The following is a 25,009-nucleotide window of genomic DNA, read 5'->3' as shown; positions in this document are numbered from 1 at the left end:
ATCAGATCATTCCACACACGGGAATTTTTTGCCTTATACTCCCTCCATTCCAAATTATATATAAGACATTTTGGCTTTTCTAGATGCATAGATTTTAGTATGTATCTAGACATAAGTATATATATAGATGCATATATAGCAAAATCTGTGAATCTAAAAATACCAAAACGTCTTATAAATTGGCATGGAGGGAGTAAGAGATTTGCTGCATGCATTTGCCATTCAAGTATTTCTTGCTAACAATCTCCTGCCATAGACCCTCTTCGTGATATAGCTTCCACCACATTTGCACAAGAGACTTATATTCATTTTCCTTAAATATTGGATCCCTAAACCGCCTTTATGTTTGGGTTTAGTCATAATCTTCCATTGTACTAAGTGATACTTCCTTTTCGCCCCTCCTCCTTGCCAAAAGATTTTTTTTCTTGGTTAAGATTTGTCCATCTTCTCAATAATGGTCAAAGGCAGGACGTACATAGACATGGCATAAGTCGGCATGCTACTTAAGGAAGAGTTCAGTAAAGTTGTTCTTCCGCCAATGGACAAAGAGTTGTGCGCCCTACCTTACTTTTACACTATTGAGATCTGAAATGAAATTTGCCTATTGTCTTTCTTGCAAATGTTTGACGATCAAGGGCTTGGGTTTCTTGGCCAACTTTTCCTGGGTTCTTTTGTTCACAGCATATCACTTATTTGTGATGGCAGACCCAAATTTTGAAGGGAACTAATAATGCACTTGAGGCGAAGCCATCATGCCACATATGACTGGAGCCATATAGGTAGAAAATATATTACCTTACACAGACCCAAAGGCATGATGGATAGTATTATTTGTACCATTTTTTTCTTCCATAATTTGTAAGTAGTTGACTGTACCATAATGCCATGACATTTTAGAAGTGATTCTGCAATTGATCGATGGATGCCCTAATCAACTAAGACAAGGGATATTTCTTGTTATTTGATGTGTTGTGTAATTAAAGTTCTTTTGCTAGAATTAGGTCATAGTGAGCCTCATGAATTTGTAAAGCCCCAAGCATGCATGACCCAATGCGCACAGCCATAGTGGCGAAGCTGTCCACTGCATGCTTGCACAACACAGAAATGCATATAGCGGAGGGCTGGGTGAGGCTGCCGCCGAAGACGCCCTCTAGCGGTGGCAGCCACAGATCGAACAGGGTGTTTCAAACATTTAGTTTGGGCATGGCATTTTGGCGCCAAGCCAAGGAAATTCTGCCTGTGTTGCATACATTCACACGGTGAAACCAGGTGTGGTACAAGATAGGCTAACTTGCCTTTAATTTTCGAAGTTCCAATGCAAGAATGAACAAAATATAATAATGTAAAAGCACAAGAATTTGTCAAGAGTACAAATGCAACAGTGGCATATCGCGGAAGACAGAAAATCATAAGTATCTGGAATACCATATTTTAATTTACTTAGGTGGAGCTAACGTAAAACTCCTCCAAAAGCACTGACCCTCCATTTTTCTATCATGGATGTGTTTTGAGTGGTGGATGGGAGAGGGGGGTTATGAAAATTACAAAATATATCTTATATCTGCAAAAAAAATTAACATATTGTCATCTATTGGTACAGCGACTTTCAAAAACCGTCCACCGGAAAATTACTTTTGCAAAATCATCCACTAGAAAATGATTTTACTTAAAATATAATTTTTCAATGAAAATCGTTCTATGGGGAAATGATTTTAATGAAAATTGCAGAAATCAGTTTCCTGGTGGACAATTTTTAGAAGTTGTTGCACTAGAAGACGACAATGTGTTATTTTTAAATTTTAGTAGAGACATGATATATTTTTAATTTTCATTAAAAAGTATATCAAAAATTAAAAAAACAATGAGGGAGAGGGGCATTGCATTCCAAGCTGTTATTAATTGCTATAAGTATAGCAATATCTAACAGATGGAAGTTGACCACCGGATATACTTGGTGACAATAATGACCAATGGCGGAAAAGTTGTGTGAAGATATTGTGATGTTAAACACCACAAGATCTACCATGATGTTTTAGGTGAATGCAAGCCACAAGGGCTGTAATCTCCGTCAAGGAAAAGGCTGGCATTTCGAATAGACTTTATCACGGGTCAAGAAACAAAACCATACATAATTGTCAGAGTAGTATGCTAATCCTAGTCATTTTAATTGCATCATTGTTCTATTCAAAAATTTTCTTTCTTCGTGAACATTTCTTCAAGATTTTCCCACATTTTTCAAGCACGCATTATTTATTATTATTGAAAAATTCCATGATCTTTCAAAAGATATCTCTTGCATTATTGGGTCTCTTGGCATGGATGTGCTCTATCTCTAGTAAGTAATTAGCTTAGCAATGAGTTGGATATCGCCACAAAGAACCACGCCTTGTTTGGAAGAACATTGATGAATGCCAAATCTTGTTCTTTTTCAAAATTTGGATTTCGGAATTTATTTGGCAAGCAAACACAATGTGACTAGAATTAGCACACTTCTAATGACAAAATATAATCACATTTCAGCGGGCACAAAATATTTGCTTGCCAAAATATAATCAAGTTTTGATGTACAGCTTGATAGAGATTGAAAAAGAATGCATTTAAGAACTTGTAGTATCACTTTGATCACTTGCCACCATATGCATCGTCAAACTAGGTAGAAAGAATAATGTCAGCCACATCCCTCAAAAAATGCCATATCAAGAATTCAAATTAATTTCAGAATATACAAGATTTCATAGTGACCTTCAACATTAATTTTTCAACTCACATCTTATAAGCGGGTGAAGCAGTATATAAAAAAATCCCAGAAAAATCCACAACAGCCATAAGCATTAATTACGCCTAAATGCTCACAACCCTATAAAACACCCAGACCTTCACCTCTCTTCTTCACACCTCCAACAAGCAGCAGAGAGAGAGAGAGAGAGAGAGAGAGAGAGAGAGAGAGAGAGAGAGAGAGAGAGAGAGATTAGAGTTACCATCAGCACCTCTCATATCCCCAACAATGGCATAGCCACCCTAGCTACTAGTTCCCAGGCCACAAGAATTGCCAAGAAAAAAAAAACACCTTTTAATTTCTTCGAGCAACCTCGCCATGGGGTTCTGCTGTGCCCGTGGAAGTGATGACTCCTCTTCCCTGCTGTGTGAAGAGGACGTGGGCGACATTTTTGGGTGCAATGGCGACGAGGAGGAGCTTCCGGTGTTGGGGATGGACATGGCCTTTGCTTGCGCTGCCATCACAGAGCGATGAGGTCGTAGCATCCCTGATGGAGAAGGAGAAGGAGCAGCTGCATAGTGTTGCAACGGGGGATTACCTCCAGAGGTTGTTGAGCGCTGGAGGACTGGAGTCATCTTGTAGGATTGCTGCCATTGATTGGATCAAAAAGGTTACTGCTTTGTCTGCTTCTAGATCGATAATATATAGGATTTCTGGATTTCTATGATGTTTTCATGATTCATTTTACCTGTTCCATCCATCCTAGTTAGATTCTTATGTTTCTGTGTTTTGCAGAAGCATTTGCATTTATTTGACTCCAAGTTTGCCCTTAACTTTGGTTTCTTCAAAAAAGTTTGAACTTGCTTAACCAAAACCTCGTTTTGCGTAGTAACTGAAATGTGTACTACTTGTCTCTTCCATGTGTTTTGCAGGCCACGGCTTATTATTATTTTGGACCGTTGTCTGCTTATCTTGCTGTTAACTATCTTGATAGATACCTCTCCACAAATCAAATCCCAGTAAGTTCTACAAATGTACGCAATTTATTTATTCTTTTTTTAGTAAGCTTATATATGTCCAATCAGCATGTGGTTGTCAGAGATCTTTGCCTCTCCCGAAAGCTTACATTTCGATGGGACACAGATCTTATGTGAGTTTCTTGCTGGTGTAGGCTGACCAGCCCTGGATGCCACAGCTGCTGTCCATTGCTTGCCTAACCATTGCGGCCAAGATGGAGGAGACCATGGTTCCTCGACGCCTGGATTTCTATGATCAGAATCAGGTGATAAAATATATTAGCTTCACATAAGTTTTCTTTCAAGTTAGAGCAACGGTGTTCCTAAAATTTTATCTTTACTATGTCACAGGAGGATTCCAACGAGAAGTATACTTTCGAATTAGTTACTATTCAAAGAATGGAGATTCATGTTCTGGCCTCTCTGAATTGGAGAATGCAAGCTGTGACGCCATTCTCTTACATCAACTATTTCGTGGACAAGTTCACTGAGGGGAAGCCGCTAAGTTGCGGATTCATTTCTCGGTGCACCGAGATCATACTTGGCACCCTTGAAGGTAGATCAGATTACTTCATGAATGAATTGGTCATGCCCACTTTTTCGATTCAATAAGCAATCATTTTATGATTGGAACTTGCATCTATGTGCATTTGATTTGCAGCAACGAAGTTCCTACAATTCAGGCCTTCTGAGATCGCAGCAGCAGTGGTTCTATCAGCGGCTGCTGAGTCTTATGTCATTGTCTTCAGCAGCGCTCTTTTAGCTTCTGATATCCCTGTCAGTAAGGTGTAGATCCCCTCTCTCTCTCTCTCTCTCTCTCTCTCTCTCTCTCTCTCTCTCTCTCTCTCTCTCTCTCTTCTCTCTCTGAAGGTCTAGTATTTTTTTAATGTATTTAGTTATGTATTGCATTTACATTGTCTCTAAAAAATGTCTGAATTTACATTTCTAGGAACATGTAAAGAGATGCCATGAAGCATTGCAAGAAGTGGGATTAGTGAAGAAGAAAACAGACTACGGTGTGATGAGTCCATCTCGCGTGCTGGATGCCGCATGCTTCAGCTTCAAGACGGACGATAACCAGACAGCCGGTTCATCCCAGGGAAACAACAACAATGACAACTACAACCAAGCTTACGCTCCAGCAAACAAGAGGACAAGGCTGGACATCTAGACTCTGGACAAATTGCATGAGATCAGATAATAGTCGTCGACATACATACAAAGTTTTTTTTAGATAAAGGATATATAAAGTTAAATTTGATTTTGGCTAGACATTTCTGAGTTCTCAACTCAAAAAAGTCCATATGGAACAGTAGACATGGTAACAGGCAAAGGAAGACTGAATATTAAGAGCAAGCCTATTTATTTCCTCATTTATTCCTTGTTAACTTTTTTTCTTCTTGTCTACTTTAAATCATGGCATTTCCAAAGACATTTGCGTGTATAAGACTGTGATGCAAAGATACAGCATAAATGAAAGCTAGAAAATCTTTACATGTTTTCAAAATAAGCAGAGGTAATCTCGGTTCAGAAAAGAAATGAAGGCCAAGAAAAAAACTCCACCTGTTGGGGGTAAGCCACCCCGGGCATTGCTTGTGATAGAGAAGACCTTCTTACGCAGGCCGAGAAAACCCCCGAACCCCTGTCCCACCCTGACACAAGGGAACCGTCGCCCTGTGAGAAGGGTCGGGCCTTTTGACCTATGCTTTAGCTATGGGATAGATGAGGAGATTTTTTTTAACCTCAGCCTAAAATTCAGGACTTGAGGAGTGCTACTGAGGCCACCTAATGACGTATTACCAGGTTTCTTTGATATCTAACCATGGAGAAACAGGACGGTTCTTGTGGGAATCTGTGGTTCTGAGTTCTTCGTTTCTCGATTTCTTGTTTGATTGTTCGAGATGAATATTTTTCTGTTTTATTCAATGAATTGACCATGTTAGGTTTTATAGTGCTTCACCTTTGGTCATAACTTCATAAGTAGTATAGTTATCATACAAATAAAACCCTGTCGCCTTAGAATAACCGTTAGTGGTCAAATCTATCATTACCATATATATGAAAACTGTTTACACCAAAAATTGAAAGAAGAGTCGCAGGGACTCGAAAGCTCCCAAGATCATGTCATCAAGGAATCAATTACGTGCAGATTGGAGCCAGCTGATTCGAATGCAGCACTAGAATCGGCTTCCTTCAGGTAGCACTAGCAGATAACGACAAATGATACAATCAGGCGCCAGGACAAAGCATGTTGGACTCTACAAAAAGGGAAAGATTAGAGTCCAAGTTATCTTAAATTAGGAATGTTTTCTCTCAGGACCAAAGATTGTGATAAGTCGTGCTTAGATAGGAGTCATGCGTAGGACCTGGATATAAATATCAAACATCGGCTACTTGTAAAAGACACACAATCAATCCAATACAAGTTACTTACTTTTTTTTTGCTCCGGCCACCCCTTAGGAGTAGGAGTAGAGTAGATCTCGACGAGTTCTTCAGCAAGTACGGCTGCATCGATCCGGTCGACCTCCACTACTTGTCTGTAAGTACCGTCATGGCTTATACCTCTGTTCGTACGGCTGCATCGATCCGGCAGACCTCCACTGCGACTCTAGTTTGAGTTAGTTATCGATTCTTGTCTAGTTCAAGTACGGCTGCATCGATTCGGTCGACCTCCACTGCTCAAACTAGATTAAGGTCAAGTTATCGGCTCTATCTAAGGGTGGCGCTCCTTCGGATAGATTAATTAAGTTACCGATATTGCTTATTGCTTCCATTGTTTATTTAATTACAGCAATATCACTTCGCCCGATCAGGATTGATCTAGATCGGTCTTATATCCTTTTTAACCCATCGTTTGTTAATATGAATTAGATCTAATCTACACTTTAAACGACGAGTTATGTTTTATCGGCTGTTTTATATCAATCTTGATCGCGCATAGCATGCGGTTAAGGCTGTGTCTGATTTTGAGTAGATCTATTAGGCTAGCGAAAACCGTTTCATGGCCCGTTATCACGGCTTGTGTGATTCTGCCTCACACCACACTAGTTAGCACCAGTGGAGTGGGGATCGTTATTTGGTAGATCTGTTCCTGAGAGGGCATGACCTTAACTGTGCGCTATGCCTGAATTGGCTGTTTTAGCCGATATCGAGCGCTTTCACAAACAATTCACATCACGAGATCGTTGAAGTAGAGATAGGTTGAAAGATGTGTTAGCCTCATGATCTTATTATTGTATTACGGCCTGCATGATTCTGACTCATGCCCCACTGATATTAGTAATAAGTTAGGGTCGTCGAGTCTATTGTTGTTTCTACGGCCTGCATGATTCTACCTCATGCCCCACTGGTCATAGCGATAGATGAGATCTAATATGTTCATTAGATTTATCTTTATTAAATGGTTAAATGATGATGAAGCTATTTCATTTATACAAAAGGGGTTCGGTTACTTGCAGTCATTGGCTTAGCATGAACTAATTATTGTTGATATTTTATTGCCATTGACTAATATTTGTCTAAATAATAATATTTATCATGAATATTATAACCGATTCTTCTTATACAACCCTATGAGCTTTAACTGATTTATTCTTATGAATATGCTGGAATCGACTATTTAGTCGATCTTCCTTTCATATCGGCTCTCAAAGCCGCACATTCAGGACTATCTGACAACAACGGCACGTTCCGCCCTAAATTACTGATAAACTTTCTCTCCTTGTCAATTCCAGGGTCAAATTGACTGGCATGTCTCGGGAGGAGTGCGCAGGATCGACCATCCCTGCGCTGAAGCTAGGCGGATCTCTAGCTCCATCGAGCGGATCCTTCCGGCTTGCTCGTGTGCCCTCGGTACGGGACGAAATTCGGTGTCGACACACATTTCTGGCACGCCCAGTGGGACCCCACAATCATCATGGCAGTTCATAACAACAACGACATCCTTATGATACATTATGAAGATCTACCTAATGGAGATAAAGATGTCATCGGCAATGCTACAGAAGAATTTCAGAGCAAATGTTTGTTGTCCTACACCAAAACACGTGACAACACGATTGTTCAGAAATTTCCACTTCCAAGAGTTCTATTACACGGGCAGAGAGATACAACTGAAGCTGAAGATAGGCGTTTCTTTACAGAAGTTGTAGACAAATCTGTTCGTGATGCCGTATCAAGCCATAACGAAGCTTTCTTAAACACATTCCACAACGCCATGAAAGAAGTAATTCATGGGTTTCCAGTTGGTCAAGTTGGGCTGGCTTATTACAATATTCCAGATCCATCGACCCAAGAGACTAATCAAGTCGGTACCAGCCATCAAGAAGTAGCACCAGCTGATAATGGCATTGTCCAAGCAGTTCAGGGTTCATCTGAACAAGCTCAAGGTACTACTATGAATCAAATACAGTATAATCCTGGACCGTTAGTACAGCATGTGCAACAGCCAGCGGGGCAAGGTCAGAACCAGATGATCAATTTTGGTACATCAGGCCACATACCACCGTCGGCTCAAAAAATAGCACCCTCAAATCAAAGGATCCATAGAGATATAGATTCTTATGTCTATAATCAGATACTTCAAGCAGCAAACCAGCAAAGGACCTAGCAGATAGAGATTCCACAAGAGTATCACTATGGTATAGATTATATACCCTTCACATGATTTCGAATCCAGGGTACCAAGGCACATGTGATTTCAATCCACAGATGGGTCAGCAGGTGAAGAGAAATCCAAATTCAAATGCTGATGAGTTGCTGCTGAAGGTGACCGAGATGATGAAGAATCAGTTCGGTCTGAAGCCAAAAGGGCTTACCTTTTCGTACAAACGCCCATATCTAGAATGATATGATTTGGTTGCTCTTCCTACAAATTATAGGCTTCCAGAATTTGCTAAGTTCACTGGCCAAGATAGTATAAGCACAATAGAACATGTTAGTCGGTATCTTACATAATTGGGCGAAGCATCAGTTGAGGATGCCCATCGAGTTCGTTTCCTCTCTTTGTCCCTATCAGGACCAGCCTTCACTTGGTTCTCATCACTGCTAGTCAATTCCATTGCCAATTAGGGCTAACCTAGAAAAGAAGTTTCATATATATTTTTACACTAGGACTGGAGAAAAGAAGATTACCGATCCAACAACTATAGGGTAGAAGACCAATGAATCAAGCACTGAGTTTCTTCAGAGGTTCCATGAGACTAGGAACTTGTGCTTCTCATTAAACTTGGCTGATGATCAGCTAGCTGCTTTAGCCAGTTCAAGGAATGCTGCTAATGTAGAAAGAAAAAGCTACTGTGACAAGAATTTAACAACTTGGGTCAATTGGCTTAACGAGTGGTAGCACTCAATAGCCAATTCCAGAGTATGCACAGAGATACCTAATTCCTAGAAGAGTACCATAGTGGCCGAAGCTTATAATCCATACTCGGTCGATGACTGCTATGAAGATGAAGAGGAAGAGGTTGCTGCGGACTGAATGGAATTAGGGGCAAAAAGATAGTGATGGTGTCAAATCCTTGGGGAAGAGGATTCGAGGAGAGCTATGACTTTGATGTCACAAAATCAGACAAGCTCTTCGATTTCTTGCTTGAGAAGTCACAAATCAAGTTGCCCTGATAGTCATGTTATGTTGCCCTCTGATTAGTTGAAGAATAAGAAGTTCTGCAAGTTCCATAACGCTACTTCTCATTCCACTAATGAATGCAGAATCTTCCAGCAGCATATACAGAGGGCTATTCAGCAAGGAAGGCTCAAATTTGATACGCCTCAAAAAATAAAAGTTGATGATAATCCTTTCCCAGGAGATCAAAACATGGTTGATGCTGGGTTACTCAAAGGAAAGACTAAGATCCTAACATCAACCAAATCAAGAGAAGCTAGAACAGTCGATCCCAAGATACAAATATCGGCTGACGAGTACAGAGAGATTAGAAGATGTCACGCTAAGCAAAAGAGCCGATATGAGCAGGGGGAAACGTCAAAAGATGGGGCGACAAGTCCTGCGAGTTACATCTCTGATCCTGTTGAATAAGTGGCAGTGGCTAGAAGGAAAAGGCTTATCAACATTGGTTAAAGGATCAAGAATATCAGCGTCAACTGGAAAAGGAGAGGTACAAAAGGAAACATGCTGAATCATATTGGAATTGTCCTTTATTCAGACATTGCTGGAATGAAGGCTTGAAGTTGCCTACTAGACATGACTGTCCAGAATGCAGCAATCAATATTGGGAGTTTAGGCGATCTCAAACCAACCGTCGGTCTATCCATGCTCAAGATGCATATCATCATAATAACATGGATCGGCGCTTAAAAATAAAAGTGTTCATGATCGGCTTGAAAAATGAGTTGTTGACCAAGACTGGGCTGATTGTGATGAGGAAGGCAACGAAAGAGAACATGTTTGTCAGGAAGGCCAATGATGTCCAGGAGGTTTAACAAGGAGCCAGAAGAGAAGGGTGCAATGCCTAAGGAATAAAGAGTTGGAACAGGCTCAGGCATTCTATAAACCTCAAGTAGTGGCTGTACTAAGTAAACAGCCGATAGAAAGCAACCCTCAGCTAATATCCAAATGGATTTTCTGTTGCCATTAGAATTTAGAGTCAATGGTGAAAGCCAACAGCCGATCCAAGCAGTCAGCTTTAAAAATGTGTCTTAATGGATAATCCAATCGATGGTACAAATGGCAAACTAGGACATGGCTTCACGTCGGTAGATGAATTAGAAGAAGTAGATATTGGTTCTGGAGATAGACCTAGGCCTAACATACGTGAGTGCTAAGTTTGATCCGGAGTATAAGCGAGAATTAGTTGATCTATTAAAGGAATTTAAAGACTGCTTTGTTTGGGAATACTATGAGATGCCTAGTCTGGACCGATCAATTGTTGAACATCGGTTGACCAATCAAACCTGGATATCGGTCATTTAAACAAGCTCTAAGGAGATTCAACCCGAACGTGCTCGATGATATCAAAAAAGAAACTGAAACGTTAATGGAAGCAAAATTTATCCGACCTGTGCCGATATGCAGAGTGGATATCGAATGTTGTCCCTGTATATAAGAAGAATGGAAAATTGAGAGTTTGCATTGATTTTAGGGATCTGAACAAACCCAGACCCATGGATGGTTATCTGATGCCGATAGCTGATATGTTAGTGGATGCAGCAGCCAGGCACAAGGTTATTAGCTTCATGGATGGCAATGCAGGATACAACCAAATTTTCATGGCTGAGAAAGACATAGCAAAGACCGCTTTCAGGTGCCTCGGCGCAGTCGGCCTATTTGAGTGGGTTGTGATGACCTTTGGTCTGAAGAATGTCGGTGCAACTTTTCAAAGGACGATGAATTATATTTTTCATAAGTTGATCGGCAGGATTGTTGAAATCTACATCGATGATGTAATGATAAAATCCAAAGGGTACAAAGAGCACCTAGCTGATTTGCGAGAAACCCTAGAGTGCACAAGAAAACATGGCCTAAAGATGAATCCTAATAAGTGTGCTTTTGTAGTATCAGCTGGACAATTCTTAGGATTCATGGTCCCACGAGAGAGGAATTGAAGTTGGTTAGAAAAGCGTAAAAGCAATTGATGAAGCAGTTCCCCCGACTACTAAAATAGAGTTGCAATATCTGCTTGTTGAAGTTGAAAAATGATCTTGCCATAAAAGCAATTGATGATCAAGAATTGATTCATTTCAAATTTATCAGAAAGAATCTTGTCGTTTTATCCCTTGTTGAAGTTGAAAAATGATCAAGAATTCAAGTGGGGTGATATACAACAAAAGGCGTTTGAAGAGATAAAAGAATACATGAAGTGTCCACCTGTCTGGTCCCTCCTCAGCAAGGTAAGCCTTTTAAGTTGTACATATCGGCTGATGACAAAACAATTGGATCGGCCTTGATGCAAGAATTTAAAGGAAAAGAAAGAGTTGTTTTCTATCTGAGTAGAAGACTACTGGATCCAGAGATAAGATATTCACCCACCGAAAAGTTATGCTTGTGCTTATATTTCTCTTGCACTAAGCTGCGACACTACTTATTATCGGCTGAGTGTATAGTTGTTTCCAAGGCCAATGTGATTAAGCATATGTTATCAATGCCAATACTGAATGGGAGAGTGGGAAAGTGGATTCTTGCGTTATCGAAATTTGACTTGAAGTACGAATCGACTAAAGTAGTCAAGGGACAAATAATGGTCAATTTTGTGACCCAGCATCATAAACCAAGCATTGATTATGTAGAACCGAAGTCCTTGGACATTGTTCTTTGATGGATCATCATGCAAGCAAGGTGGTGGCATTGGACATCGTTATTATCTCGCCTCGGAGGGCAAGTTTTGAGTTTGCTCTTCCGACTAGGCTAGTGATTACCAACAACCAAGCGGAATATAAAGCTATTCTTAAGGGACTTCAACTTCTTCACGAAGTAAAGGCCAAAGCAATCGAAGTACTTGGACATTCACAGTTAATTATTAATCAGTTGATCGGCCTATATGAGTGCAAAGAAGAAACATTGAAGAGGTATTATGATGAATGCCAAATGTTGCTCAAAGAATTTCTTCATGTATCTTTCCAACATATTCTAAGAGCACAAAACCAAGAAGCTAATCGTCTAGCTCAAAGTGCGTCAGGATATCGAGTGTTTTGAGAAGTCAGCTATAGGTCAAATCAGCAAGTCTGTCCCTATAACAGAAACAAGTCTTTTAAGATATCAGCCATTTGTGGTGGTGCGAGCGGAACTGGTGGACGAGGAAGCGACGGTGATAGAATCGGTGGAGGTGAGTCCTCTCTCCCGCCCTCGCTGGATAGAATGGATTCGATTCATTGATCTCGTCCACTCAAGTAGGAATGAAATCATTGGTGAGATCCTCGTAGCAGGCTTAGAAGAAGACACATCAATGGGAAGCAGCAATAATCTCTACTATAATGAACTAATCAAAATTATACTAGATTTCTTCGAAAAACGTCCTACACTGAGAGCTTCTAACTATTATGCACTCAAGAAAATACACATAAGTATTTATTTTTATTAAAATCAAAGGACTAATAAAATATCTAAATCAAATTTGATGACCACGGTTTGACGTGGGATACCAGACTTCTCACGCAACCGCACCCCGCACGCCGACGCCGCGCGCTCGCTCCTCCCGGCATCCCTCCTTTACCCCGATGGCCCGGCCTAATTAATAGCTCAATATTTCTCCTCTGCCGCGCATCGCTCTCCCCCGGCTGCTCCCGTCGGTCGGACTCTGCTTCTCCCTCCCGATCTCTCGATCCAAAATCCCTTCTCCTAGCTGCCTCCCGATCCCAGCGCGAGACCTGCACCGCCCCCGAGGCCGCGACATTCGACCGTGAGGCGGACCGCGCCATTGCGGACTCCACGACCGTGAGCGCCGGCACCCCGCCGGCCGCCGCCCCGCCTGCCACTATGGTGGCGGCGGTGTCCGTGCCGAGCCAAGCACAGGCCGTGCTTCGGGGCCGGCTCTGCAACCCAGCCTTCGTCCACTCCGCCCTCAGGTCCTCCCCAGACACCAATTACAGGTGAGCCGAATCGGTACCCATTCCGCCCGCATGGCTTGCTGGAAACAATTTGCTAATCTGCCTCCTTTTGTGCTGGGCAGCAAGCTGAAGTACCTTGTCGCCAGCTCCGTCTCCGAGGCCTGCAATAACTCCGTCCTCCTCCTCAGTCCCCGTGGGTGTGGAAAAGCAGCGGTGAGGTTCCTTAACTGGTTGCGTATCCTTTTCTGATTGCTGCAGCTCAGACATGCTGTTTGATGAAATGTGCATGTCGGCAACTGCACATTTCAACTCGGCAGTGCAGTGTGGAACTGTAGTTTACTTTTTGTTTCAGAGTTCATGTTTTTGCAGGTGGTCGACATGGTTCTTGATGATCTGAAGAAGGAGCACCCTGATGCGATTTCTGTGGTATGGGTGCGATGCAGCATTCTGTTTAGTTCAAGTATCACTAGAAATGTGTGCCAATTAATTATGCAAATGACAAATAATGACTCACTTAAACTTCAGAGACAAACTTCTGTTGTGAAAGTAGTATCCAGTGCTACTGATTGATGTAGCATAAGTGGTGCCCTCTACTATAATGGATCAATCAATATTATACTAGGTCCCTCCGGAAAATGTCCCCGCTGAGAGCTTCAACCCATTATGTATCTAGAAAAATACACACGGGAATTTATCTTCATTAAAATCAAGGGCTAATAAAACACTTAAATCAAATTCGATGGCCACGATTCGATGTGGGATACCAGACTTCTCACGCATCCGCACGCTGAAGCCGCGCCCTCGCTCCTCCCCGCATCCCGCACGTCCGAGTTCGATTTCTACTTCCGCCCATGCATTTTCCCGGAAAAACAAAACCCGCCGCAATTCGTGGGCGGCGCGATGGTCGCGTACCTGATGGCGTGCCTAGGCACGGAGGCTGCCGCGGCTACCGAGGAGGGGGCCACCGTGCTCCCGACCCCGGTCCCCGCACTCCTGACGCAGAGTGGAGTGGCAGCACGCCGTGGAGAAAGCCCCGTTCCAACCATAAACACCGATGGTTTATAACTTTAAGACCCGTCTTAGTAGTGCTGTGTGGGCTTGTCTATTTTTTCTGTGTGAAATGACTAATCTCTGCGAGACTGTGAATTTGTGTTTCCTTCATTAGTTGATTTATTTTTTGTTTTATGATTTATTTTAGTTTTATGATTTATTTTTTGTAGACGCCACCATAGCGTTAGCACGGGACATATACTATTGTGGAAAAGTTGAACTATGAAAAAAGTTCATTATTAGGTTGTTTAATGTGCATCCCCAAGATAAAGCTGTGGCGTTAGCATGGACATTATACTAGTATGGATAGTGCACATTTGAAGGCAACGGGGGTGTGGTCTAGGTCAATAATGGTGAGGCTCCACGATGGACCCTGCAATGAAAGTGCATGTAACCCAATCACTGATTTTAGTAAATTAATGACAATGTGTCATACGTTTGATGGAGACCCCAGAAGGGGCCTAGGCCAGCCGTGCCACCTGAAGAGGGGGCGCACATGGCAAGGGCAGGTCTCCGGCAGCTCCACTATCCATATCCGAAGGATCTTGAATAAAGGAAGAGAATAGGAATAGAATCGGTTTAGATTAGATAGATAGGTAGGAGTCCAAATCTATAAGGACTTCTCGCATTAGATTACTTAAGATACAAGTCTACTCACGACTATAAACAGAGAGGCAATGTAATCATTGAGATTAAGAAAGAATAGCCTCACGCTTATCCTCTCTCTCTCCCTCTCCCAGCGCCTTCTGCCCCTTTCCTTGCTGCCACCTCCCTCCCTCTGCCCGACACCCACACCTCCCCTACCCCTAGCCATCGCCACCTGGGGCCCTCTCTCAACCGGCCTCTTACACTGTATCCGGAGACCAGACGATCCATGGATTCCACCACCTCCACCATGCAGCAGCTGATCCAAAACCTTGCCGCCGACCTCCGCAAGAATTTCGAGGATATGCATCGCTAACTCGTCAACCTCGACAAACGTCTGCACGCTATTGAGCAGGCATGCATCTAGGGCCACGCTGCCATTACCGGCGTCAAGCTAGATTGGATCGGGAAGCCGCCATCCATGACCTTGCAGCAGAAACCAAGAGAGTCATAATAGCAGCTGGCAAATCATATCTCAAGCGCAAGAACCCCGGTCCTCCAACGCTCCGGAGATAATCCTGGTGGTGTATGACAGCCTGCTTTCGGCTCCACCACCACCACAGCCACCACTGTCGCCGCTCTTCCCACCGCCTGACGGACCCCCGGCCATCCGCGCGGCTGTCCAGCAGGCCTCGGGCGACCACCAGCGGAAGCCCACGCCGGGAGCACCGCCAGCCGCACCTCCGCTGGCAACTCAGCACCAATTGTCGGCTGTCCAGCACGCTTCGAACAACAACCAGCGAGAGCCCGCGTTGGGAACGCCGCCGGCCACGACTCCACCAGCAGCTCGGCACAAAAACACAAGAGATGACTGCTAATTTGTAGCTTCCGCAGGTACCTGCGAACACATGGGATTAAAAGGACCAGGTAGGAGATCTGCATCTATGCGTGTGCAATTCTCTTTTTCTTTGTTTCTTATAAAGAAATGGATAAACTAAAGCGATGATAACATGATATAAAGATTTGGATTGTCCTGTCAAAAAGTATAAACTTGTAGTTCCTTAGCTAATAGCTACAGTTAAGAGTCATAAGAATAACTCGAACAAAAGGTTCCTCATAAATATGGGTATCAATTTAAGTTCTGCTAAAACAAACATATATAGGTGATGTCTCCACAAAAGCGCTAGACCTAAAGAGAGAAGTGGCCACTAGAAATATGAAGTAAAAATTCTGTATACAAACACATGCATGAACAAATCTGAGTATATTATTTCAAAGCATGCATTAAAAAATGATGTAGTATATTTTTTATACATATTGTGGTAAACAGTAGGACTTTGTCTCTTAAATATTCTTTTGGATAACATAGTCCTTGAAGACTCAAACTTTGCAATTGAATTATTGCTTATTTTTTAGTTTATGATGATTGAGTAGGTATAGCCTATTGGTGTTGGGCATTTGCATGACGCTTGTAATATGAAATTTTGGTATTTTTCAATGCGTTATAGCTCATGCATCTTCTGTAAATAAACAACATAAAAGGAAGAAAATTATAGAAGAAAACTTAAATTTAATGCAGAAATATATAGTCTCACTTCATAATCTCATTGTTGTTGTATATCAGATACGGCTCTTGCTAATAGCGATAGCTTAAATTTTAAACCATTCGATTATCTAAAAAAATTCATGAAACCACATGAAACGATCCTGATTTTCTCGAAGGGAAATCCACAGATGCGAAGTATAACGTGATAGTCTCAGGTGATCATCCCATCACATTATCAAATAACAGTCGATATCACAGTCATACATCGAATACCTGTCTCAAGAGAGTACAAATAACAAGATTTAGTCATTATTACATTGCCACTTGGCGGAATCACTCAGAGCATACAGCGACCAGAATAGCATCAAGTAGAAAGGCAGCGAGCGTCGACTCCATCTTCTCAACCAAACTTGAGCGTAGGAACAAGACCTCAAATCCTCCCAACCGTCTCCCTGGTAGTCGTACTCGGGCTCATAACCTGTCAAACAATTATCAGTATGATTTGTACTGGCCACTGGCTCCCACCCTATGCTTTGCATTTGCTTTGTGATAGTGGAATGCAAGGGTAGAGCAAAAGACCTATTTGTGGCTGTAGTTTTTCTATGCGAGTATGTCAAGTTTTAATAATAATTCATCAAGGTTTAATCCATCTCATCCATATGTTCTCCCATCCCATCACACATATCTCACCACTCTCACACTCTCTAGGCGACAAGGATGACTCTCGCTCGTACCTTGCCTCATCGGCCAAAGCCGGAAAACACCACAAGAACCCAAGGGAGAGAAGAAAGGACTCCACTCACTAATCAAGGGAAGCGTAGGTCATAGGAATGTCCATATCCGAGGACGCGGCTATACGTATAGATCGATCAACTCTGCAGAGCGTGTACACCTAGAACCACAAGATCACCATCATCGGCGGTGCCCCGCCTAGGCTAATACCAACTGTCTCCCAACCGGTATGGTGCCACCCTACCACTCATCCCTAGGCCACCCTAGAGTCCACCGGCACGCTGAGACTGTGAGATGTAGTACCGGTCCCCCAAAGGTCACTACGCTGTCTTAGGAGGGTGTGGGTCATACGCTCGTACCTCCCTACGCTATCCACATCCAACCTAACAGTAGTGGCACCGTCCTAGATGGTCGGGTAACCATCCCCCGCCCATTCAGGAGCGAGTGGTGTATACGTAGGGTCCTATGATTTGGTTCTATCGACATACTAGTCCTTAGGGGGACTGGACATGATATCTTCTCAATAGGGGATAACCAACACCCCATGCCTCAATGGCACCTCCATCCCGGGGCTTCATCCCACAAAGAAACTCCACCCTAGGATCTCCTCATCTCACATGCACCCGCCATAGGTACCACTCATAGGGGATGCCTAGGTCACACCCCCTGGCAAGACTCATCAAACAACTCGTCGTAAGATCTTGCCCGATCGGCTCAACCCTCACCACACACCCAAAACGCACGCCAAGATCTCCCCGGTTGTTACCACATTACCAGCACCTAGTGCCTTAACCACTCACATACAATCAAGCACCAAGCATCACATCACAGATATAATGCGTAGTAGAAACAGTAGCAAGAAAGTAAGCAAGCGTCTAACCTAATAGCGGGTGTGCAAGGGTATAGGTTGCGACAAGGTAGTGGCTCACAAGCAATTCTACCACGCAACCTATCACAGATTCATTTGCATAAAAGTAAAGGACTAGCATCTACATTGTAGCATGTCTAATAGGATTCTATGAGGTTGGGTGGGACGTGGCACCTGGCAGGTCATCTCCAAGCTCCTCAATGTAGTCGAGGTCATGCTCCTCAGTCCATGGCTCCTCTGGGTCTGTCAAATGAGACATATAACTGTGATAAGCGACTCCTATAGATGATCACAAAGAAGCAATAGAAATCCAAAAGATCCAAATGCACTCAAACATTAGCCTATGATGTAGAGCTCATTTTTTGAAAAATTTAGGCATTGGTTTCATATTTTTCTGAGGTCATAAGAATTTTCTAAGTTTAAATTATTTTCTGAGAAAGGAAAATAAGAATTTTGAACAGTGAAGGACACCTGTCAGCACGTGATTTGACGTGGGAAATACGGTCACTAGCAGGTGGGACCCGCGGTCAAGTGACTGATAGGTGGGGTCAGGTCAACGGTCAGCGTTGACCAGTCAACGGTCAACATTGACTAGGCTTGACTGGGCCTAATGGGTCGGGTTAGTCCAGTCTGGGCCGAGCCGAGACACGTGTCATGTGGGCAGGCAGCCACATGGCATGTGCGGGCTGCTACTAGATTTGGTCTACACACGCGGCTCATGGTGGACCAGGTGGCGTGAGTCTATGGACCTCAGACTCGATCCGTAGTCGACCGCGTCCACTCCTCTCTCTTCTCCCTTTGGCTCATGGTGAACCAGGTGTAGGCAAGTTCTAGCAAAGGGGCGCAGCTGCCTCCCCCTCTCCTCTTTTACTCGTGGCACCGCCCTTTGCCGGCGGTGAGCTCGCTCGGCCGCACGATACGGTGACCTAGCAAGGTGGCTAAGGGGCTCTATGGCTTCGTGGGGTCACGGTGAGTTCACCAGCGGGCTAAAATGGCACTTTGGCCACCAGTGAAGTTCGGTAGTGGTGCATAGTAGCTCGTAGCAGTGTGGGGTTGGCGGTGAGGTGCTTTGGGTGACTGTAAGGCTCCAGGGAAAGCTCCATTAGCTTTCCCGTGCCATGGAGATCACGGCTAGGGCTCTAGGAGCGGCGCTAAGGGCTCTAGAGGGGCTAGCCACGGCAGTGGCATCGTGGTAGTGACGATGCGCTGTAGCAAGGTCTCTACAACCTCAATTGAACCCAATGGTGGCTCCTTTTCTCTGATTGGGCCACGGGAAAGGCAAAAGACTCATCGGTGGTGACATAGAGGCATGACGAAGTCCGCACCGCGACAAGGTGTGCGGTGGAGCTCTAGTGAGCTTGTGACTATGGTGAAATAGGGCAAAGCAAGGGCTTTTCATCCAACCAGCTACATGGCAGGGTGTGTGGGGTGACGGCGAACCTCATCAGCCCCTCGTCGTGTCGCGAGGCGGTGGCATGGGACGCACATGGCTCCGACAAGGAGGAACATGGCCAGCAACTCCTAGGGGTCTCCTTCCCCTTCGATCTAGCGCATGTCGTGTCCCTTGGCGAGTCGAAGCTTGCTAAGGCGCTTGTCCTATCTCTACCATCCTGAGGCACCTAGAACATGGCGGCACCCTGGGTGGCCTCAGCCATGGAGACCGTGCGATGTGCGGTGAGGGTACACCAATGTTCCCGAGCATCTGAGGCTCTACAAGGCTAGGTCCCTGGCTGTGTACGTGTGTGCGTGTGTGCGGTGCACCATATCGACAAAAAGGGTGGCCTTTGGCCCTCCCAAGGGGGAGAACACGATGGCGCAGCTTGACACGTCCATGGCGGTGAGCATGGGAGAGCGACATTGGGGGCTCACCATGGTGGTAGGGTAGGTAGGATGGTGGTGCAGTGGCGAGTTGAGGCCGTAGCGAGGTGGTGCAGTGCCATGCCGAGCAGGTACGGCGAGGAAGACAATCAGGGCGCTGTCTTCTTCTCCAGCGAGCTCGGGCAACTCCGGCGGGCTCGACTCCTTCCCTCCCTCCTTCTCCATCCTCTTTCTCCTCCTCTAGGGTGTCGTGGTGGTTTGTGGGTTGCCACAGAGTGGTGGCAGGGTGAAGGAAAGGCGCTAGGGCTCCAAGGACGGGGGTTTAAAGGGCGAACATGGCCATGGCAACAGTGGATGGCGGATGGAGGGGAACGGGGCATGTGGAAGGTGATCAGGGGCTCTGGCTTAGGGTTCTAGGGTTTGACAAGAGTGCGTGGGTGGTTGGTGCCTCCAATTTGGAGTGGTAGCCGGTCAAGGGCAGGTATGGCGGTGGCAGGCGATGGTAGGCGCACTATGAGGGTCATGGGCCATGGCGCTCGCTTCAGTGGACAGGCGGGTGCTAGCTGGGGTAGGTGGTGGTGCGCATCGTTGATGTGGTGAGCATCCATTTGTGTACATGCAAGGGGCAGGGCATGGATGGCTGGCGTGGCGAACGGCGCAGCGTGATGCTTTGTGTCGCTTAAAGTGGAGAAGGGAGCATGGTAGGGGATGATAGGGAGGGCGACGTGGGTGTGGGCGCGATGTGGTGATGAGCCGCTGCTGGGTCGACTTGGCCACACGCGGGCGCGGGCGTGGGTGCGGGAGCATAGACACGGTGCTAGGCCGCGGCATGGGCAAAGCGTGCTGGCACGTGCCCGGGAGAGGGCATAGGTGCTAGGTCGCACGAGCGCATGGGTCAGCAGGGGCTGGGCTGCTTGCTGCTGATGGGCTTCTTTGGCTTTTCTATTTCTATTTCCACACTACACCTATGCATGCATATATGTGTTGCCAACATATATACACCCTAGTGGGGTCCACTAGAGGTCATATAGGGCTTTAGGGTCCAAGCCATAGGTTGGCAACACACACAATAGTTTGTTGAAAGGTTTAATTGATTTTATTGCATCACATAAAATCATGAAGAAGCAACTGACTAGTGGAATTAAAATGCAACAATGCTCAACCATGCTAATTTGGGTTCTACTTGTGTAACTACATGGGTGGTTTTCTAGTATGCACACTCACCATGCATGGGTTTTGTTAGAAAAAAATTTTATGTTTAGATTTTTGGCTATTGGAAAACCTGGGTTGTTACCGTCCTTCCCCTCACAGGAATCTCATCCCGAGATTTAAGATGAGACATACTCTAGTCAATTCCTTAGGCAGTTCTAGCTTGTAGGCTAGCTTGCCAACTCTCTAACAAATCTGGTAAGGTCCTACATACCTTGGTGCTAACTTCCCTTTCACATGGAACCCGATGGTGCCTCGAAGTGGGGAGACTTTGAGATAAATATAATCCCCAACTTTGAACTTAAGGTCTCTTCGCCTTTTATCTATGTAACTCTTCTATCGGCTTTAAGTAATTCTCAAATTCACTCACACTTGGGCGACTCCTTCCTTAGCATCTTTGATCTTTATGGGGCCAAAGAATGATCTCTCCCCAACTTCTGACCACATCAGAGGGGCCCTATACTTCCTCCCATACAAGGCCTCAAATGGTGACATCTTGAGACTAGCTTGGTAGTTGTTGTTGTAAGAAAACTCTACATATGGCAAACTCTTCTCCCAATCAGACCCATATTTTAGAACACAAGCTCGGAGCATATCCTCCAAGATCTAGTTCACTCTCTGTCTATCCATCCATCTGAGGGTGGTAAGCGGTGCTATAATCCAGTTGAGTCCTGATTTCCTTGTGGAGACTCTTCTAGAACTTGGACACATATTGCATCCCTCAATCAGACACTATGCTCACAGGGGCTCCGTGAAGCCTAAGAATGTTATCCACATAGAGATCTATGAGCTTCTCAGTCCTATAGTCATTCCTCACAGCTATGAAGTGAGCTACCTTGGTCAATCTATCAACAATTACCCAGATCGAGTCATGGCCTTTTGGGGTTCGAGGTAAACACACTATAAAGTCCATGGATATGCTTTCCCACTTCCACATCAAAACATCTAAGGGATTCAATAGTCCTATCAGTCTTAGGTGCTCGGCCTTGATCCTATTGCAGATGTCGCAACACATGACATGCCCTGCAATATTAGCTTTCAAATTCTTCCATCACAAGAGCTTCTTCAGATCGACATACATCTTAGTACTTCCTAGGTGGATACAATACTTGTAGTCATGACCCTTGGCTAGGATCTCCTCTTGCAAGGCTACATTAGAGGGTACACAGATTCTATCCTTGTACCAGTACACTCCCTATTCATCTTCTCTGAACTTAGGGCACTTGCCTAGGTCCATGAGCTCTCAGATTTCCTAGATTTTGGGGCATTCTTGCTAGGCTTTCTGGATTCGATCTTCAAGATTGTACTGCACTCGAATCTCATTCAGCATTCCCTTTGGTAGGATTTTGAGTTGAAGGTCCTCCATCTCTTGACTCAGCTCTGGTGGTATGGCTTCTGTCATCAGGGCATCTGTGACTACATTAGCTTTCCCTGGGTGATAGTGTATCTCCAAGTTGTCCTTAATTAGGTCTAGCCATCGGTGTTGTCTCATGTTTAGATCCTCCTGAGTGAAAAAGTACTTTAGACTCTTGTGATCGGTGTAGATGTCACATTTGTTCCCGATCGGATAGTGTCTCTAGATCTTTAGGGCATGCACAATAGCTTCAAGCTCAAGATCATGGGTAGGGTAGCATTGCTCATGGTCCTTCAGCTGGCGGCAAACATAAGCTATAACTCTCCCATTTTGCATCAGAACACAGCTAAGTCCCTGTCTGGACGCATCATAATAGACCACAAAGTCTTGCTAAATGATAGGCAATGCTAACACAGGAGTGGTGGTAAGATTCTGTTTCAAGGTCTAGAAGCTTTGCTCGTACTCAGGCAACAACTCAAACTCATTGGTCTTCTTTAGAAGGTTGGTTATCGGCTTGGCTATCTTGGAAAAGTTCTAAATGAAGCGGCGGTAATATCCTATCAACCCAAGAAAACTCTAAATATCAGTCGTATTGTGGGGTTGTTCCCATTCTTTTATAGCTTCTATCTTGGCGGGATCAATAACTACTCTCTCAGCAGTGAGAATGTGACCTAAGAAGGGGACTTCTTCAAGCCAAAATTCGCACTTGCTGAACTTGGCATATAGCTGATTATGCCTTAGCTTCTCTAGGACTACTCTTAGATGCTTCTCATGTTCTTCTGCAGTGGTCGAAAAGACAAGAATGTCATCGATGAATACCACCACAAACTTATCTAGGTCCTCCATGAACACCTTGTTCATCATATTCATGAAGTAGGTGGGGGCATTGGTGAGTCCAAAAGACACAATGGTGAACTCATACTGCCCATACCTAGTGACAAAGGTTCTATTGGAAATGTCCTCAGTCCTGATCTTCATCTTATGGTACTGTCAGATACCTATACCTGGGTATCTGAGCCAAAGGATTAATAAGCAATACGTTGACTCATCTGATGGTTAAGGATGCAACTGCGGCCTTGTCTGACCCCTAGGGGCTGGGCCACAACTCGTCCAACTCTGAGGATGAGGTTTTTGCCTTGTCCAACCCTAAGGCATGGACTCCGCCTCGTCCAACTCCGAGGATGAGGTTTTCGCCTCGTCTGACCCCAAGGCATGGACTCCTCCTCGTCCAACCCTAGGGCATAGGCTCCAACTCATCTGGTCCCATGGGGAGGGCTCTGCCTTGTCCGACCCCCCGAGGCTCTAATTCTGTCTCGCCCGGCCCCTAGGGTGAGATTTCCGCCTCACTCGTTCCATAGGGGTCAGATTTGCTACCGGACAAAAGCAGTGGCCCTAGGGCGGGACCCAACCTGTTTCAACCACTACGGCATGGAGGCACATGCCCGAGAGCATGTCTCGAGCACATCTTGGTATGACTGGCGGTCACATTAGGCCATGCTGGGAGACTCACATCACCTATCACGTCAATAGGCTACCACTGTGTTGCCGACTCCCTGCCTAATCACCGTCCAATGTCAGTCAACCGATGTCAGTTGACTGGCACTATACCGCCTGCCCCTTGTATGGCCTCTGACAGGGGACCCTTTGACCATCCCGTCTGCTTGAATGGGATGGAAGACAAGAATGGCGCATGACACCCGCACATATGTTACAGCAGCCAATAGGACCCCGGTGCGATGCCACTGCCACCACGATCTACTGGGTCAGCGGGACCCACATGAAGAGGAGGACGACACACCCCCAAGAGCCTTATTTCTCTTTCTTTTTCCCTCTTCCCTTCTGCTGTAACCCATGTTTTCCCTTGGCCTATAAAAGGCAAAGCAGGGCATCCCACTAAGGGGCATCGGTTCACCGCACCGCATCAGATCAAGAGCACTAGCATCAAACCTCAAGCACGTAGCTGAGTAGAGACCAAGCTCTTGGCACCCATTTCGTTCTTTCCACCAGAGACTTGGGACTTGTCCCCCTCTCGCCAGTTTGTAACCCCCTACTACAACTCAGTGCTAGTAACATGAGCATCCCAAAACTAGACATAGGGACGTTCGGCCCGAACGAGTATAATCCTTGTGTCCTCATAGAACACCATTCGGGTCAGACACATAATTTACAAATTTATTTATTAGTGTTTACTCAAAACACCAATAGTTGGTGTGCCAAGTAGGGGCCTTTTACGCATTTTGACATCTACACCAAGCCTTAGATGGCTAGTCACGACATCACCTGGGTTTTGGGCTCGCATGTGTGTTTTGGTGCCCTGGACTTCATTATGACGACGGATGGAGAGCTGGCGTGGGCACCCATCATCACTCAGTCTCTCCACTCTGTTGGCCTCGACATGATTGTTGAGGTGCTTGAGGAGCTATGGCTACACACACCGGAGGCCCACGCCCCTAGGAGCAGCTGGCTCCTTGGCTTTGACTATGGAAGGCTAGAGTGCTAGCTCGGTGTTTTCTTGGGACCCTGACCGTCCTGGGAGGACTTGCGCCACCTCTCCTTCTCATTCACCAATGTCATGGCACAACTCACCGGGGGAGAGCCCCTCCCCAGAATACCTCA

The 25,009-nt window shown here is 44.9% G+C and overlaps 2 protein-coding genes across 2 annotated transcripts; both read left to right on the top strand.

Moving 5' to 3' along the window:
- The first annotated feature begins 3,094 nt into the window (after nucleotides 1-3,094).
- Nucleotides 3,095-4,903, top strand: LOC136537070 (cyclin-D2-2-like). The gene is made up of 7 exons (XM_066529159.1): nucleotides 3,095-3,199; nucleotides 3,243-3,386; nucleotides 3,649-3,735; nucleotides 3,888-3,998; nucleotides 4,099-4,288; nucleotides 4,394-4,518; nucleotides 4,682-4,903. Exons 1-7 carry the CDS (start codon nucleotides 3,095-3,097, stop codon nucleotides 4,901-4,903), a joined length of 984 nt encoding a protein of 327 aa, XP_066385256.1.
- A 7,940-nt stretch (nucleotides 4,904-12,843) lies between these two features.
- On the top strand, nucleotides 12,844-13,801 carry LOC136537069 (origin of replication complex subunit 4-like). Its single transcript, XM_066529158.1, has 3 exons — nucleotides 12,844-13,273; nucleotides 13,354-13,444; nucleotides 13,601-13,801. The coding sequence occupies exons 1-3, from the start codon at nucleotides 13,161-13,163 to the stop codon at nucleotides 13,799-13,801; spliced, it is 405 nt and encodes a 134-aa protein (XP_066385255.1). The 5' UTR covers nucleotides 12,844-13,160.
- Nucleotides 13,802-25,009: the final 11,208 nt, after the last annotated feature.

Source organism: Miscanthus floridulus, chromosome 2 (assembly GCF_019320115.1).
Source record: "Miscanthus floridulus cultivar M001 chromosome 2, ASM1932011v1, whole genome shotgun sequence".
NCBI lineage: Eukaryota > Viridiplantae > Streptophyta > Magnoliopsida > Poales > Poaceae > Miscanthus > Miscanthus floridulus.
This window is presented reverse-complemented; position numbering and strand designations above follow the sequence as displayed.

Excerpts from the sequence above, each read along its gene's own strand:
- LOC136537070 (XM_066529159.1), top strand. The coding sequence starts at position 3,095 with ATGGGGTTCTGCTGTGCCCGTGGAAGTGATGACTCCTCTTCCCTGCTG. Across the intron at positions 3,999-4,098 it reads ATTTCTATGATCAGAATCAG|AAGTATACTTTCGAATTAGT; the intron begins GTGATAAAATAT and ends GATTCCAACGAG. Across the intron at positions 4,289-4,393 it reads CATACTTGGCACCCTTGAAG|CAACGAAGTTCCTACAATTC; the intron begins GTAGATCAGATT and ends TTTGATTTGCAG.
- LOC136537069 (XM_066529158.1), top strand. The coding sequence starts at position 13,161 with ATGGTGGCGGCGGTGTCCGTGCCGAGCCAAGCACAGGCCGTGCTTCGG. Across the intron at positions 13,274-13,353 it reads TCCCCAGACACCAATTACAG|CAAGCTGAAGTACCTTGTCG; the intron begins GTGAGCCGAATC and ends TGTGCTGGGCAG. Across the intron at positions 13,445-13,600 it reads GTGGGTGTGGAAAAGCAGCG|GTGGTCGACATGGTTCTTGA; the intron begins GTGAGGTTCCTT and ends ATGTTTTTGCAG.